The following is a 12,859-nucleotide window of genomic DNA, read 5'->3' as shown; positions in this document are numbered from 1 at the left end:
TATCTTGGCAGCAATATTTTGAACATTTGGCCCACCACCAATATCTACCACATGCTTGGGACTTGAGAGAGACACTACTGATCTTGCACATTATTCTCCTCTTCACTATATAAAATATATACATACAACTCTTTCTTTCTTTTTTTGAAAAATAAAATAAAATAAATTGCAGAAATTTAAAAAAAATAATAATAGAGAAAACAACATCACACCAGTTCTATTATCTTTAGGATGTGACCCCTCTTCAGGTAGCCGACACCTCCATGACCTTGTTTCTAACAACCACTCACTATGCACATGCACCCATTTGCAGGCACATTAAATATTTTATATATTCTTCTTCTTCTCATTATTATTATTATAGAAATTAAAATTAATTAACAAATAATTTATTTTTCTTTAATTCTCTGGCAAGATTCCTTTCCAGTTCTTGTAAGATTGCTAGTGAGAACCCTACTTTACCTCAATGGCCTACCAAAACTCTTTCTTTCCACCCTACTTGCATTTCACACTTACATGATGATGGATTCTGCAACTCAATCAAAGCCAAAGTGGGTCAGGTTTCATTTTCATTTTCATTTTATTTACAATGTAAATATGGACATGGGTGCATGTGTTGTTTGTGTGTATTTGTCAGCCCCTGATAACTCTCAATCTCTATTTCTTTCTGGTATTTTTTATCTTCTATGGTTAAAAAAGGCGACTTTTTGTGATTTTTTTTTTGCCTTCTTTGGTTGTATGCTCTAAGCATTGCATAACTATAGTACAAGCGCAAAGATTTCTAAATTTTGTTTAGTTTTACCATCTGAGTTTTTGATTAGAATTATGTTCTTCACAAATCTGTACTGGATTTTGCATATAAAGCAAAAGCTCTTTATATGATTTCAATCGTTTTTCCATATGAGTTCTTGGATTCTTTCAAATAAAATTTTTTACTGTCTAATTTTTAGTTGGGTTTTATGTTTCAAGGTATTTAATTTGCTTCCAAACTAAAAAGGTATTAATTTACTTTTATTTTATTTATTGGAAAAAAACTCCTCTTTTTGTTCTAACAGCTTCTAATCTGAATCATTGGCCCTGCCGACTGCGTCTCTTTGTTTGAGTTGGGAATGTTGGGACGGCTTTTGACATCAATTATCATCTGAACAGAAAGCTCAATCCCAATTCTCAATTTCTATTACTTTGTCCAAGTCTAGCACTTTCAGTTTCTTCTTCATCTCAATCTGCGGGGTTTCTCCAGTTGGGTTTTCCTTATTCAATTCACCATTCGACATCTCTCTCTTATTTTTGGGTATATGAAATCTTGAATTTCTCCATTTGGGTTTTCAACAGTAATGCAAATTGAAAGGCCTCAACTCGACAATGGCAAATCTTGTCCCCGGTGTGCTCCTCAAGCTTCTGCAACATATAAACACAGATGTCAAAGTTGCGGGAGAGCACAGGTCCTCTCTCTTGCAAGTTGTGAGCATCGTGCCGGCACTAGCAGGTGGTGAGCTATTCTCAAACCAAGGCTTCTATCTTAAGGTATCGGACTCATCTCATGCCACCTATGCATCTCTCCCTAATGAACATGATGATCTAATTCTAAGTGATAAGATCCAGTTGGGTCAATTCATTCATGTTGAGAGGCTTGAATCTGCCTCACCAATCCCGATTCTTCGGGGAGTTAGGCCGGTCCCTGGAAGGCACCCTTGCGTAGGGAGCCCTGAAGAAATTGTGGCCACTCATTCACTTGGGTTCCTCAATAACAATGAGAATGCATGTTCAGGTTTAAAAACCATAGACAACGTGAAATCACTTAAAAGAATTGTAGTGAGTAATAACCATTTGGGAGAAAGGGAAAAGGAGAAGCCAAGATTGAGTGCAAGTAGTGCCAAGGAGGATTACTTGAGGAAGAAAAATCCGACTTTGAGTAGATCAAAGTCTCAGTTGTCAAAACATGCATTAAATTTAGATGTGAAGAAGGAATCCCTTGCAAAATTGAAGACAACAACTTCAAGGTCAATTCCTTCATCTCCCACGAGTTGTTACTCATTACCAACTTCGTTTGAGAAATTTGCAAGCGGTGTCAAGCAGCAGGCGAAGATTAAGGGGTCGAATAAGCCAACAACTAAGATGGGATTGGTGGAGAAGGCAAATTCTTCTCGTGGGGCAAGTCCTGTGAGGAGCAAGGTACCCATGTTCAAGAATGTAGTTCAGGGGATTGAGTTCGGTGTCAAGGCTCTTAGAAAGAGTTGGGAAGGGAATCTCGAGATAAGGCAGAGGGAGACTCCAAGACTGAGGACTGCCAAGCAAGATCCAAAGCCTGAAGCTCGTAGTACTTCTGTAAGTAATAGCTTTTCGGATCTTAGTTTTGAGTAGATTCATGCTTTGGTATACTGTGCTTGCTATTATGTTGTTCAATTATAACTTTGAGCTTACAAGTTGGAATTTGGACTGAGTTTATGTCCGCTATAGGTTTTTGGATGCCTGTCTCTTCATATCTCTATCAGTGGGTTTACTGTTTGAATCTGGAATATTGAGAAGAAAATCATTGTTGACTGTTGCATTACTACTGTTCAGATTTGAAGGATTTCTGTGCTCACTGTCCTGCAGCTTGTGTGTGTGCTCTGTGAATGTTTGCCTGCCTTTCTGAGTTCGCGTGTGTGTGTATGCAATCTTGTGTCTTCCTGAGATTCTGTGCATTGCAGAGGATTACAAAAATTATAATAGTCCTTGGTTCACTTTCTCTGTTTTATTATTGCTAAGTTTTCTAATAGTGGTTCTTTGTGTCAAATTAACCTTGTTCTCATGTGAAGGTTCCAAGAAAAAGTACATCAAATGAGAGGGTGCCTCCTAGAGATGAGAATAAGGCCCAGCTATTGACAAAGTCATCTAAAGAGGATAATAAATTCCAGACATCTATGAAGAAAGTTACTGCAAATGGAACTTTGGATGACAATGAAAAGTCAAACAAACAAAGAAGTGCTTCTGGAAAGAAATCATCAGGAGAGTTCAGTAGTAATGGTCTTCCTGGAAACATGGTCAAGGTTTCGGTAAATATTAGAAGATTGACTGATGGAAGTGTTTCTTGGGGTTCAATTCCCTCTTCTCTTGCAAAGATTGGAAAGGTAGATTATCCACATACATTTTGATAAGCACTTTTGTTACATTTTGATAAGCAATTATGTTTTAACAAAAGCATTCTTGATCTTTTTGTAGACTGCACTGCTTATGGAGACATTGTATTAACTGCTATTGAGAAATTCCATCTAAGCAACCTTTGAATGCCTGAACTTTATTCAGATTTCATTTGGGATTGACTGAAAAAACGATAAGAGTTGTAAAATGTAGATATCTGGTAAATGACTTGGCCATTGAGGTGTATGAGCCTTGTGCTACTTGGCCTTAAATTTAATGTGCCATGTTAATCAACTTTTATGTGGTCATCATTGAAAATTTTGTTTTGAATGATAAAGCAAATTTTATTTGAAAAAAGGACACTTAGGAGGTGCCACCATAGTGCAAGCATTAAAGAAATGGTGACAGCTAAAACTATGTTCATCCTCAGTTTTTTCACAGACTCCAGCTTTCCTTTTCATATATCTTGGGCTTAAGGCCATTCCTCATAGCAGTTTTAGCAATTTTTCATGTTGACTATCTACAGTGCTGGCCTTATTCTGTTGCGTAAGGGCCAGTTTTCCGCCGTATTAGAAAAGTAATTTGGTTTTAACACTTTTTGTCGTTTGGAAGATATGTGAAGTCTGTGGCATCTTTTTTTCTCTTTTATTCTTACACATTCTTTATTTGTCGCAGGAAGTTATGAAGTATAGAGATGCTGCTCAAATGGCTGCAATAGAGGCTATGCAAGAGGCTTCTGTGGCAGAGAGCTTACTTCGATGTCTGAGGTAAACGTCTCTTTCTGGTTTGAAACTTGGATATTCATTATTTACTGCTTTTACAAGAGATTCTTCGTGTTTCTTTGTAGTAAAATTGTTACTATGATACCTGTAGTTTGCAAGTATTTAGATTCTAGGGCATCTCACATAGATAGTAAAATTATGCTTGATGACTTCTATTAACTTGCAAAGTAATGGATGCATTTCAAATAAAAAAGAGAGGCTTATGGATCAGACACCATCTTCACAGTTGGTAGGGGTAATTGCATTAGCTTCTGGGAAGATCACTGTATAGGTCAATCCCTGTCGAGAAGATCTTTTTCACATTTGTACGCTCAGGCTTCCCTTGAGCAGGCCAATGTTAGTGAGTTGTATGTGCCTTCCTATGTTGGCCTCTTGGAGCATCACTTTCAACAAGAATGCTCAAGATGGGGAGGTTGATTTATTTTGGCAGTTGTGGAGTTTTATCTAAGATTTTATTGTTAATCCTCCTTGGAGGTAGGATTCACAGGAAGCTTAACCATTACAAAGTGTTAGTGTAGAATACTACTTAAGGGAGCTCCTAAAGGCCTTTTCCAGCTTGGCAATTCCCAATTCCACTAGAACTGAATCTGGAAATCAATAGCTCCTCTTAGAGTTGCTTTGTATTGCTGGGAAGGTATGAGGGTAAAAATTCTGACATTGGATAATATGTAGAAAAGAGGTTTCATCCTAGTTAACAGATGCTGTCTTTCCAAAGAGAATCAAGAATCCATAGATCATCTTTTGCTTCTCTACCCTTGTTCTATGAGGGATTGGTTCACTGTAATTAATCTCATGGGGTTAAACTGTGTGAGCAGTTCCAAGGTTTATTCAGAATTGCCATCTTGGAGTTCTCTGACTAAAAGACAAAATCTGAGGATTATCCAGTTGCTTTCCATGTCCATCATATGGTTAATTTGGGAGAAGACAAATTGCAGGAATTTTTAGTCCAAGGAGACATTTTGATGCTTGTATTAATAATTGGCTTGCTTGTGTCAAATTTTGGTCTTCTTTGCATTGTAGGCAGTTCTTCGAGGCCTTTAACTTAGCCTTTGTATTTTCTCTTCTGCTCCTTTTTTGCCTTTATAAATTTTTTTTGATAACCTGTTAAGATTAGTTACTTGGTCATTCAACCCAATAAGTTAACTTTTTGGGTTGGGGCGCACATCATCTTTACATACTCTAACACCCCTCTCACGTGTGAGTTGGATAATCCGACGACCTAATACGTGCACAAAGAACGAGGCCCATGTTAAGATTAGTTATTTTGCCATTCAATTCAAAAAGTTAACCTTTTAGGTTGGGGCGTTTCACATCATTTATACATATTCTATCCCAACCAAAAGGAAATTGGCATGCAAAACTTATATATATCTAGAGTACAATAGGTAGGCAACTTATTTAATGTCAGTGTTAGAACTAGAACCCTCATTTTTTAATTCTGAGGATATTTTACAAGTGCTCAATTATCATAATGGTGATGTTGTTGCCGATGATCAGATCGGGAGGACTATCTGTTCTTTTCCATCTTTAACATTTTCTATTCTTCGACTGGATGCCTTTCCATTATGTAGCTTCATAGATTTAAATAACAGTTATTGTTGACATGGATATTATTAAGTATGGAGAATGCGGAGAAACCCATAGTTTCCATGAGTTTGGTGCATTCATGGTCAGGTTTGTGTGCATCATTCACATCTGATGCTGACATCTCTGTGGTAAGCCATATATATCGTTCACCGGCTGTGATGCCATATATACAAGATAGAGTGGTTTAGTATGGTTGGGTGACAAGTTAGTGGTGTCAATGGTTCCCAGATGGTGCTACGAGGAGGTGGTGATTTCTGGGACCATCAGGTGGTAGTTCCGATGGTTGTATTGCTGCTGCAGATGTTAAGGCAATTATTCTCCAGGTAGTGGTAGAGAGGGTGTATTGGCTGATGTGAAACACATATTAATGTACATTCAGCCTTCGCATTTCTTCCTTTCGCTCCATTTTTTCCTTCACCCTGTACATCCATATATTCCAGTGATGCAATCTTCCTTAGTTTACTCTGGCGGTCATTACTTAGTTTACTCCGGGGTTTTAAAATTTAAATCCACTATGCAAATGTGCAATTCAGCCTCTATATTTTTATTTGTTAAGCTAAGCTTTCTTACTGAAACTATTCCAATGAGGGGTGACTTTGAATGGACGCTGAGCTTTTAGGATACCTGGATAGGACCCAAACAGAAGATACTCCAACTTTTTTGTTAGACTATTGCTTTGTCGAGAAGGTATCAGACATTTGGCAAAAGATCTCTGCACGGGTGATTGAAGACTAAAAGAAAGCATCTGAAAGTGCACATAATACTCCGGGTATTACAATGAGACTGCAGGTTTTCCAATAAGGTCCGACCACTGTCAAAGGAAATCTGAAAGAGCATCTGATGTTGCAGTTGTTGAAATGGGTTCTGCATTAGCTAGTAAGCCTACAACTTGTGTTCCTTCAAGAATACAGTTCCCTAACTTCACCAAAAGCAAGACACCTTGTTCACACCGCTGAAATAACTCTCTTTTTCTCTTTCTCTCACCCAAATCAAGACATATTGTTCACATCTCGGAAATAATCTCCTCTCTCTCTCTCTCTCTCTGTCTTCTTGACTTTTTCCCTCTAATTGGAATCAACCGCGCAAGGTAGAAACTGATAGCATATTTGTCATGGAATTACTGCTTGCTTTGACAAAGAGAGGTGATTGTCTAAACATGGGATACAGCCACATTTTTCTAAAATTTTTTTTGGTTTATTAATATTGACTCATCTGCCTATTTGTCTTTACATGGTTTATTAGCGTATGGGCTGCATAGATAGTACAGGTGCTATAAACTAATAATTCCAATTAGTTCCTTGAAACACAAACCTCCAATATATCTTGACAATTTAGGAGCTTTTGGTGTGCTTCCAAAGCAATGTTGGACATGGATGAAGTTGAGGGTCGTGTTCTCAAGTGTTTACAGCACCAATTTCCTATACGAAAGGATAATGAAGGCATCTACAACATGAGCGTATCTCTCGTAGGATCCTGGAATTCCTCATAGAAAATGCATGATGTGGAATACCGAGTGTGTTCGTGAAACTCAAAATGGACATCTTTGTGAAATAAAGAAATATAGGATGTAGAGAAATTATAATGCAGACATACTGGCACATTGGACGTCAAAAAATCATACATAAGACATTGTAGATTGGCAATCCCCAAGTGTCAGAGACCATGCAGAGACCACAGTAGGAATTACTATCAATTAAGATTGGTTGTCTTTGAAATTGAGAGGGGCTGAGAGTTGAGAATATCAGTTTTAATGTGTTAATTACCTTTGGGACCCTGACAGGATTTGAGAAGTGCTACACAGGAAATAGGATTCAAGTACCTCGAACTGCTTATTTTTCACCCCTTAGCTTTTGGGGAAAATTAGGAAGCTAAATGTTTATATTACTTAGCTATATCCTGTTGTCAACTCTTTCTGTTGTGATTGTCATTGCCTAATTTGGGTAGTAGGGCATGATCTACTTGAAGCTCTCAAAATGCTGAAAACAGGGGTTCAGATATATAATTCATCTCTATTTTAAACTATGATGAGCATCAGCAGTGTTGACATATCTCGTCGTGTAAAAATATTAAAAGCATAATTTAGAAATTAATATTTACCCCATGAAGAGAATTCAGAAGCCTTTATAGAATTAACTAATCAGGTTGAATACATAATAATATGTCTCCATGAAACATTATTTCAGTGAGAGAAATTGTCAACATTCTAAAATGTAGAACAGTTCGATATGATTTTAAGGGATTTTACTTACTGGACACAAACTTTTATATTTCACTAACATTATCCTTTCTTATTTTTTTCTCTTATATTTTGAACTCTTGCAGCATATATTCTGAGCTAAGTACCTCAGCAAAGGAAGACAACCCACAACCAGCGGTAGAGCAGTTCCTGACCCTTCACTCAACCTTGAACAATACTCGGTTGATTGCTGAATCCTTGTCTAAATTCATGCCAGTGGAATCATCTCCAGATCGTGAAGAAAACCCATCGGAAGAAGCGCTTAAGATCAGATCAGACAGACGAAAGCGAGCAGCCTCATGGATACAAGCAGCATTGATCACAGATCTGTCTCCCTTTTCTGTGTTTACCAAACAACCTGCTTCAACTCTGAGTCCAGCTTCAGCTCCCTCTCCAATCCAAAAATCTTTGCTTGGCAGTCAACCCGTTTTAGTCCTCGAAAATTCTGCTAAGAATGCGTCCAAGACTCAAGTAAAAAACCGTCCAACAGTTGTATCTAAGCTTGTAGCTACAGGAGCACTGCGGAAACCAGGAGACTCTTCAGCTGCGATTCAAAAGCCACAGGCCCAACCTCTGCCAGATTGGATCAGAGGAAGCGGCCTTGACGAGGCTGTGGACTTGGCTGAAACATTGCAAATGGAATCCCAGGATTGGTTTTTGAGATTCGTGGAGAGGTTCTTGGATGCTGATGTGGGCACCTCAGCTTTGTCCAATAATGGTCAAATAGCCGGGATGTTGACTCAGCTCAAGAGTGTAAATGACTGGTTAGATAAGATTGGGACAAGCACGGACGAAGGAGAAAGCCCTCATGTTTCTTCTGAAACTGTTGACAGGCTTAGGAAGAAGATATACGAGTATCTTCTCACACATGTTGAGTCAGCCGCTGCTGCACTTGGTGGTGTATCGCAATCATCGCCAAGCATTCGAACAGTAGAAACAAAAGTGAAAAGGTGACTTCATTTTCTGGTTTGCAAAGGAGTGTCTGCTCTGAATATATCTGCCAGCAGACACATCTTAGACAACCATGGTCCGTGACAACTAAGGCTGTCACAGTATGACAACCCTTTAATTTATGTAAATAGATTCTAGATGGGTTTGAAGTATAGATCTAAAGTAATCAATTAATCATTATTGATTATCAGAGGAAAGCATTGAATGTGAACTACAAGATCTTGTTGCATCTTTTGCCTGGCTTTTGTTTATCTGAATTATACAAATTGAAACAGTTCATTGAGTAAGAATCTTTCATTCTCTGCCACAGAGGAATCTGTATGTCTCAAATTCTTGTTGATGATTTTTAATCCTCTTTATGCTTCAACAAATATGTCTCTCTCCCCTCTCCTTTGACCCTAGCAAGCAATTCCAGAATGGGGGTTTGATTTTCATTGGAGTTGTTTCTGTTGAGCAATGGCTTTTCAACTATCCCTTGCTGGTAATCACTTTTATGTTTTGGCATTTTTTGTGTGGAACTAAAAGGCCACTCTGTGGGACTGAGTCTTGCTTTTGCAGGTCCAAGAGGGGCTATGTAATAACCTTTTACATTAATTGGAGCAAAATTGCACCATTCGTGTATGAAAAGTCGGTCATACACAAATATTGGTCATGAAAATTCCATGCACTGCAAGTATATAACACTTGTTCAGTAACAGAACTCCCTCTCCCAGCAACACATCTTCTATCACCACCTCTTCCACCACCTCTTATTGAAGTTTCACCATGGTCATTAAAAATTCCACTAATGTCAATGGGTTGTTGACAATTACAAAAAATTTACAATTAGGTCGATATTGTGACATTTACAAAAAATTTACAACTTTTGTTGTGTAATAAGAAGAAATATTGCTTTTAGTGCAGAAGAGAACACATTTGGTGCATTAGACATTGGAATATCTTCTTCTCAATCTACTACTAGTAAAGTTCGTCATGTTCCCTTCTCTTTTTCGTTGGTCTTCCAACAACTATCACATTTATTGGAGGAAGAACTTTATCACTACCAATAGCTAACCACAAATTCTCTCCATTGGTAGGCTCGACATTATGCTAGTATACCCGCATATAAGTGTCTCTTGTATAAGCTTCATACACGAAGTTCGTTGGATTCTTGAGAAGCCAATCAATTACAGCCACAACATGTGTTCAATGTATCCCTAATAGGTTCCATACCTTACAAGTATACGACGCTTCATCCACATTAACAATAGTTTTTTGGTCACCTAATTACATGAAAGTGCATGTCCAGTAAACTATTAAAAAAATAGAAAGATTGACAGTTATATGAAGCTCAATACTTGAAAAACATAATGTTGAGCATCTTTTGTCCACTTTGTTGTCCACATGTCATGCACTTCTGACACAAGCCTTCCTTCTTTCCTTTTCATCTTTGTTCTAAGCTTCAAATGTTTATCCATTGCCTCTCTTCTTAACTCATCTAGCATTGTAATGATTGATTTGTCTGTTATAATATATTAGTACTGGGCCCGGCCCACTTGATGTAATACCATTAGGGTTTGTCTCTGATGTTATAAATAAACAACTCTCACGGTTGTGAGAGTAAGACCTTCTATTCACAATTACAACATGGTATCAGAGCCTTAGGGTTTTCTTTATCGTGTGCCACCGTCGTCACTATTCACCGTCACTGTTCATGCGACTAAACTTTGGTTTTCCAGCAGTTTTCTGCCAACTCTTTTGAGGCAGTTTTTTGGGGCTATTTTTAGAGGGTTTTCTGGTTTTTTTCCAGGCAGCAGTATGACCTTCTTCCAACCATGATTTGATTAGGCTTTGTAAAGCACAGTTCTGATTTTTCTTGTGGCTCTGTAGAGCAATGGTATTTCGGGTATCTCTGAAAGAAGTCTAGTGGTTGTTCGATAATACCAATGAAGAGTTATGGCAGATCCTGAGTCTAAGACGGTGATTTCTGATATTGTTTCCTCATCTACCAAGTTTACTAAACAACGTTTGGATGGCAAGAATTTTCAACATTGGCAAAAACTTGTTTTATTCGCTATTCGCGGACTTGACAAAGAGGATCATCTCACTAAAGATCCTCCAGAGTCTACTGCAGCTCCAATAGATAAGAAGAATTGGGCTCGCGATGATGCTCGTCTCTATACTCAGATAATTAATTCCATGGAGCTACAGGTTTAGACTATAGTGTCTCATTGTAACACAGTTAAAGAACTTTGGGATTATTTATCTGTGTTGTATTCTGGCGGTGATGATATGCACCGCCTCTATGATGTATCACTTACATTTTTTCGACCTGACCAGAAGGATCAGACAGTGGCAGATTACTTTGTTGCGTTTAAATGGGTGTTTGAGGAGTGGAATATGCTCCTCCCTATTAGTATTGATGTGGAGCAGATGCGCCAACAACGAGAACAATTAGCTATTCTTTCTTTTATGAGTGGTCTCCGTCCGGAATTTGAGTCCGCTCGTTCTCAGATCCTTGCAAGCAAAGAGACCTCCTTGACTGAGGCATATGCTAGAACTAATAATTTTGTTCGTCCGAGTTCTTATATGGGAACTGTAGGAGATAATTCCCCGCTTGCAGCCTTAGGAGGAGGTCGTGGCTCAAGTGGTCGAGGGTTTGGTCGTGGCGGTAGTGGCAGAGGTCACACACATGAGGGTCGAGTGATTTGTTTTTATTGCAATGGTGTTGGCCATACTAAAGAAAAATGTTGGAAATTGCACGGGAAGCCGCCAGTTGGGGGGTCGGCTAATATTATGACCAGTGAGAGTGCATCTATCCATTTTGTCGATGAGGGACGTGTGAGTCTCTCAGCTGAGGAGTATTCTCGTTTACTAGCTAATCAGGGAATGCCTTCTGCCACTGTTACACAATCTGAGTCTTCCGCTGCATATTTGACTGCTTCTTCGACAGCTTGGATAATTGACTCAGGAGCATCTGACCATATGACTGGAGCTACTGGTATGCTTTCTGATTATTCATCGACTTCTAGCCACCCAGCTGTAAGGGTTGCTGATGGGTCGTATATCCCTATGTGTGGTATTGGAAAAACATCTCCAACTTCTATTATCAGTTTATCATCAGTCTTACATTTACCAGCTTTGCCTTATAATTTATTGTCGGTTAGTGCACTTACAAGGCACTTGAAATGTCTGTGACGTTTTATGACTCATTTTATGAATTTTAGGATCTTTCAAAGAAGCGGACGATTGGTAGGGGGCGTGCGACTCCAGGAGGGCTCTATGTACTTGATCCAGATTCTTCCTTGTTGTCCTGTTCAGTTGTTCTCTCACTGCCTTTGCAAGTCCACCGTCGTCTGGGTCATCCTAATATGTCTAATCTAAAGCATTTGTGTCCTTCACTTCAGTCTGTTTTTGATTTATTTTGCGAGTCATGTCAGTTTGCTAAATACCATCATGTGTCTTATGTACCTGGAGTCAATAAACGAGCTACTGCTCCATTTGATGTAGTCCATTCAGACATTTTGGGGCCTTGCCCAATTTTATCGAAATCTAGTTTTCGTTATTTTGTTACTTTTGTTGATGATTTTTCTCGTGTCACGTGGTTATTTCTTATGCGTGATCGCTCTGAGATTTTCAAAATATTTTGTGACTATTTTGCTGAGATTCGTACTCAATTCTCTGGTCCTATTCGTGTATTACGAACTGACAATGCACGTGAATATTTCTCGTCCAAATTTCAATCATTCTTTGCTACTCACGGTCTTATTCATCAATCGTCATGTCCAGATACCCTACAGCAGAATGGTGTTGCTGAGCGAAAAAATAGACACCTAATGGATGTTGCACGTGTACTTATGATAAGTTTCATATGAGAGTGCCCAAAGTTTTTTGGGGTGATGCTGTTTTAACTGCAACGTATCTGATTAATCGCATGCCTTCTTCTATTCTTCAGGGAGAGATTCCATTTCAGGTATTGTCACCACATCTGGTTGCTTCATTCTCTCCCCTTGAGGGTTTTTTGTTGTACTTGTTACGTTCGAGATATTCGTCCTCGGGTGACAAAATTAGATCCAAAGAGTCTCCGTTGTATTTTCCTGGGATATTCACCCAACATGGTTATCGGTGTTATTCAACTGAGTTGGGAAGGTATCTAGTGTCCGTTGATGTGTCCTTCAATGAGTCATCTCCTTTCTCTTTTGGC

At 38.7% G+C, this 12,859-nt stretch overlaps 1 protein-coding gene across 7 annotated transcripts; it reads left to right on the top strand.

Annotated features, from left to right (window-relative positions):
* The first annotated feature begins 432 nt into the window (after positions 1–432).
* Positions 433–9,006, top strand: LOC119989392. Of its 7 annotated transcripts, none has more exons than XM_038834882.1 (5): positions 433–555; positions 1,333–2,325; positions 2,799–3,110; positions 3,796–3,887; positions 7,812–9,006. In XM_038834882.1, exons 2-5 carry the CDS (start codon positions 1,363–1,365, stop codon positions 8,677–8,679), a joined length of 2,235 nt encoding a protein of 744 aa, XP_038690810.1. In that variant the 5' UTR covers positions 433–555; positions 1,333–1,362; the 3' UTR covers positions 8,680–9,006. The 7 variants fall into 7 exon arrangements, with proteins under 7 accessions (XP_038690810.1, XP_038690809.1, XP_038690811.1 ...); XM_038834881.1 differs by having other exon boundaries at positions 447–560; XM_038834883.1 differs by having other exon boundaries at positions 453–551.
* Positions 9,007–12,859: the final 3,853 nt, after the last annotated feature.

The sequence above is a fragment of the Tripterygium wilfordii genome, chromosome 21, assembly GCF_013401445.1.
Source record: "Tripterygium wilfordii isolate XIE 37 chromosome 21, ASM1340144v1, whole genome shotgun sequence".
In the NCBI taxonomy this organism is placed as follows: Eukaryota; Viridiplantae; Streptophyta; class Magnoliopsida; order Celastrales; family Celastraceae; genus Tripterygium; species Tripterygium wilfordii.
The sequence above is the reverse complement of the archived record's forward strand: the minus strand, read 5'-3'. Positions and strand labels throughout refer to the sequence as shown.

What these genes read in the sequence shown, in the direction of transcription:
- LOC119989392 (XM_038834882.1), top strand. Translation starts at nt 1,363, where the DNA reads ATGGCAAATCTTGTCCCCGGTGTGCTCCTCAAGCTTCTGCAACATATA. An exon ending in CTCTTGCAAAGATTGGAAAG is followed by an intron (nt 3,111 to 3,795) that starts GTAGATTATCCA and finishes TATTTGTCGCAG; the next exon opens with GAAGTTATGAAGTATAGAGA. An exon ending in AGCTTACTTCGATGTCTGAG is followed by an intron (nt 3,888 to 7,811) that starts GTAAACGTCTCT and finishes GAACTCTTGCAG; the next exon opens with CATATATTCTGAGCTAAGTA.